General features: G+C 33.2%; 1 protein-coding gene across 1 annotated transcript; it reads right to left on the bottom strand.

The window, feature by feature from the left end:
* Nucleotides 1-4,189, bottom strand: LOC113865176 (transcription factor bHLH123-like). The gene is made up of 7 exons (XM_027499568.1): nucleotides 3,644-4,189; nucleotides 2,844-3,483; nucleotides 2,085-2,192; nucleotides 1,661-1,726; nucleotides 1,443-1,508; nucleotides 1,303-1,353; nucleotides 1-681 (listed from the first exon to the last, which is right to left on the bottom strand). Exons 1-7 carry the CDS (start codon nucleotides 3,988-3,990, stop codon nucleotides 532-534), a joined length of 1,428 nt encoding a protein of 475 aa, XP_027355369.1. The 5' UTR covers nucleotides 3,991-4,189; the 3' UTR covers nucleotides 1-531.

Here is a 4,189-nt window from a genome sequence, read left to right as displayed (position 1 = left end):
CAAATTAGTTTTCTTTTTCTTGAACTAAAGGTAGTTCCACCTCTATTCACAAAATAACAAGAAGAAATTAATAAAGGTCCTTTATCTTCCCCTAACAACAATTTTCTATCTAACTCAGACCAAGAACTTCCCTATATTCCGCAACATAATTTGTGATTCCTAATCCCACCCATGTAAGCATATATAATTCTTCAATTATTACAATAACTAAAGTGTGCTCCAATGGTCCCAAAATTGGCCAAATTACCTCTTCATGCATGTAGTTGGTCCATATATGGCCTCTCTTGTGAAGGGTCATTTCCCTTTCTTCCCACTTTCAAGCCATTTTCCATGTTCTCTTTCCATCCCTCTAATCGTTTTATTATCTTTTGCATCTCATCAAAACTAACTAACTTTACATATTAATGTGGCCTTCCCTGTTGATTTCTCTTTCTTTCATCTTATCATTCCCAACTTGGCCAGGTTTTGATAAGACATGTCCTTGTTGGTGTGAGTACTGCTTCCGTGCCACTTTTTCCACCCATTAATTAACTATCTATAAGTTCCTCCAAATGTTGGTGTCCAATATTCAACAGTGGGTTCGTGAGTCACAGGAAATGTACTAGAAACTGGCACCAAACATAGCCCTCGGCTTCTTAGATCCTGCTTTGGTCCCTCACATTCCTTAGATTTACCAGAACTCTGCAATATATATAAAATGTCAAAATATAAAACAATATAAATATAACCTCTTAAATTTGAACCAATTTATCAGCATTAATGCATAATAATTAATTCCAGTTTACCTCTCTCTTGTTGGAAAGCTAATATTTACTTTCATAAATGTTTGTAAATTTTAATGAAATCTACCTAATTAATACAATAAGAATATTCATGCACTATGTAACATTTAAAAAAAAAAATACTAACACCATATTTTTTTTTTTAGATTTTGGGACTGATTTATTTTTATAAAAAAAGTGAAACTAACCAATTAAAAAATGTGTTAAGAAGCTCGTTAAAAAAAATGTACTGATAATATATCTAATAATTTTACTTCCCTTCCATCTTAATCTTTATTTCTTTCTTTCGTTAATATCATACCACCATATGAAGTTTTTCACTTTCTTTCTCTCTTTTCTTTCACCTACTCTAGAATAGAGGGTACACGTATCATTTTTCTAATTAATACCTATTAAAGAAGTACATAGATACAAAATTTCAACACCAGAATATCACAAAAAAGTTCAACATAAAACCATCCATGGATCTCTTTGATATCTGCAGTTATTTTCTAAGAAAAGGAAATGTTTTGAATATTACCTGCTGATGCTGTATCGGAGCACCACTTTTCATATATGGGGTGCTTAAAACCTGTGTATAAAAAAAATTTTAAAAAATGAGATGAAAATTTTGCTTTTGAATAAGCATTTATTAATGGGAAACGGCGAAATGGGACTTACGGTCACTTGTTCATGGAGGAATTTGATATATTCGATGGCTTCAGAAAGCACTGATGCTGTATCAGTCTGACACACAGCATAGCACAATCAATAAACAACATTAGTATAATCACACTTGCTATCGTCTTTTTTTCTTTCTCACATAACATAAATACATAGAAGAAATCATGGTCATTCACAAAAGATACTAGAATAAATCATTTTTATCATAAGCTCACCTTTCCGAAAGGTGAAACCAATTGTTGGAGTGCAGTGATTCTGTCCCCCATCTTCTCCTTTCTCACCTAATTAAGAAGAGAAGAGGTACAGTTCAAGTTCATATCCATGATGATTATGGACTGAAAAATAACATAGTATATATTTATATATACCGAGAGAAAAATACTAACATTACACTTTTTTAAACATACTCTATAACACTTTTCTGTAATTCATCAGTTTTCTAAAAGGTTAAAACAATTTTTGAAAAAATAATTTACTTTACAAGTACTTTTGATTTTTGAAAAATAATGATTATATAAAATATGTTAAAGAAGTATGTTCTAATATAGATAAAAAGAGAATAAATAAAGAAAGAGAAATTAAAGATAAAAAGTTTAAAGCTTCCCCTACTTGTTAAAAGGTTAGTTGCACTTATTGTACCTTAAAAGCTGGTAAAGGCGATGGGGTTTCGTTCCTGGGCCTTTTGGGTGCAGGCTCTCCCCCACTTTTCTTCACCACAGCACCCGAGTCCCTAACGTCAGATATATTCTGCAAAACCATGGATGATCCAAATGAGGAAAAGAAACAACAAAAATATACCTCAAATGTAGTAGTGCTGCATTTCAACCCTAATGAAATACAGGTTTAATAATGTATTTAATCCTGAAAATACAACATTTGTTTAAAATTAATCTCTACTTAATTTTTTTAGTCTCTAATGAAAAAAGAAGGATGATTTCTAGCAAATATAAAGATTAAAACAAAAAAATACATGTTTTCAAGAAACAAAATTTAGGTGCAGCTCGTTAAGTATTATTGGTATTGTTTAGTAATCAAATTTAGAATTTACTTTGATAGTCTACAACAACATTAAACGCAAATAATTTATTAAAGAAAAATTATAATTTTGATTAAAAAATAACTGTAAAAACACAACACATAAGTTTTGTCCTAATATATCATTGGAGTTTTACTGTATCTTCTTAATATTTTTTTATTACTCTATAAAGTAAGTTTTAAATAAAAAAGTGCATACATTTATTATTTAAATATATAAAAAATTAATATTTTTATATTTAATAATCAAGAGAATTTGTAAAAAAAAAATTGGAAGAGTTAAAATTACTGTATATCATCATCATGGTGTTACTTACATGTTAAATCTATATCTATTATGTATGCAAAAATGCTGTGGAATACCTTTGATTGTACATCGAAATTCGATGTGGAAAAGGGGGGCTGCAATGAAGGGATGAAGCTGGATCGAGCATCCTTAATAGCAGCCTCAGAATTAGCATTCCAAAAGGGGGCGTTATTGGTGAAATGCAATTGGTTATTGGGTGGTTGTTTCGGAGGTGAAGCTCTCAAGAACTGAGGAACTTTAGACCAAGAAGGCACCAACTCAATATTAGAACCTAGTCCATAACTTGCTGCTGATGAGTAAGGAAAATTCATGGTTCGGCTCTCAAATGAAGCAGCACCACCTTGTTGAGGTTGGTTATTATTGCTCTCGGATCCTAATAGTCCTTGCAATATTGAAGAAGGGTTCCCAACATAATCCATCTGAAAAGTACAAGGCAAACCTTGACTTGTGACAGTGCTGTCCCCAGAGCTATATTGAGGACTAAACTGTGTTTGATCCAAAGAGAAACCCCTTTTGAATTCATTGGTAGATGACTCAGGAGAGAACAACTTTTCAGGTCTCCAATGAACTTGAACATGATGAGGAGACAACCCAATATTGTTATTCCCAGTTTCATGCTGAAAATTGGGGCTTGATGAGCTCAAATTCTCTTGCAACATGGACCTGAAACTCCCCTCTGAACCCTTCTCACCTCGCCTATACCCATCAAACAAACACACAAAAAGTTACAAACTTTTTGCTTGAATATTATTCCATTAAGCTAAGATAGAATGAAAAGAAAAAGAAAAAACAGAAAATGAAAGATCAAACTTTTTTTGATTGTTAAAGTCCTTGTCTTGACATAGACGACACTTACAACAAAGATGCTTGATTCCAATCCATGGCTTGGGATGAAAGGCCCAAACCCATCATGTGCAAGTTGGGATCATTGGAAGAAGTGGCAGAATCATGAGGCTGAAGCTGTTTCTGATGATGGGTATCATGGAAAACCAAAGAGGAACTACCTGAGACAGAGTTGTCCATAGAAGAATTAGACCTTGGCTTCATGTCTTGCTGAACCGTATCATGTTGTTGCCACCCAAAGTTTCCTATGTTGGTAAGTCCAGAAGATGAAGAAATAGACTGCGATTCCCCACTCTCAAACCTCACGTTTCTAGCTGATTCCCACCAGTTTCCACTTGCTGGAAATTGATCATCTGACATGGTTGATGTTGTTGATGATGTTTTTGTTATCGTTGTTGTTGGTCGGTTCAATCTTCACCAGACATGAAGATGAAAATACTTGAAAAAATTGAGGATGTTATGATAAGTTTGTGTTATTTGGGTATGTGAGTGCGAGTTATGTAATAGTAACAATAACCTGTGTGGTGGTGCTGTGAGAACTGAGAAGGGATGAGTGAGG

This window comes from Abrus precatorius, unplaced genomic scaffold (assembly GCF_003935025.1).
Source record: "Abrus precatorius isolate BTA unplaced genomic scaffold, Abrus_2018 Scaffold4, whole genome shotgun sequence".
NCBI classification, from domain to species: Eukaryota; Viridiplantae; Streptophyta; class Magnoliopsida; order Fabales; family Fabaceae; genus Abrus; species Abrus precatorius.
Note: the sequence above shows the minus strand (reverse complement) of the source record. Positions and strands in the feature narration are given on the sequence as shown.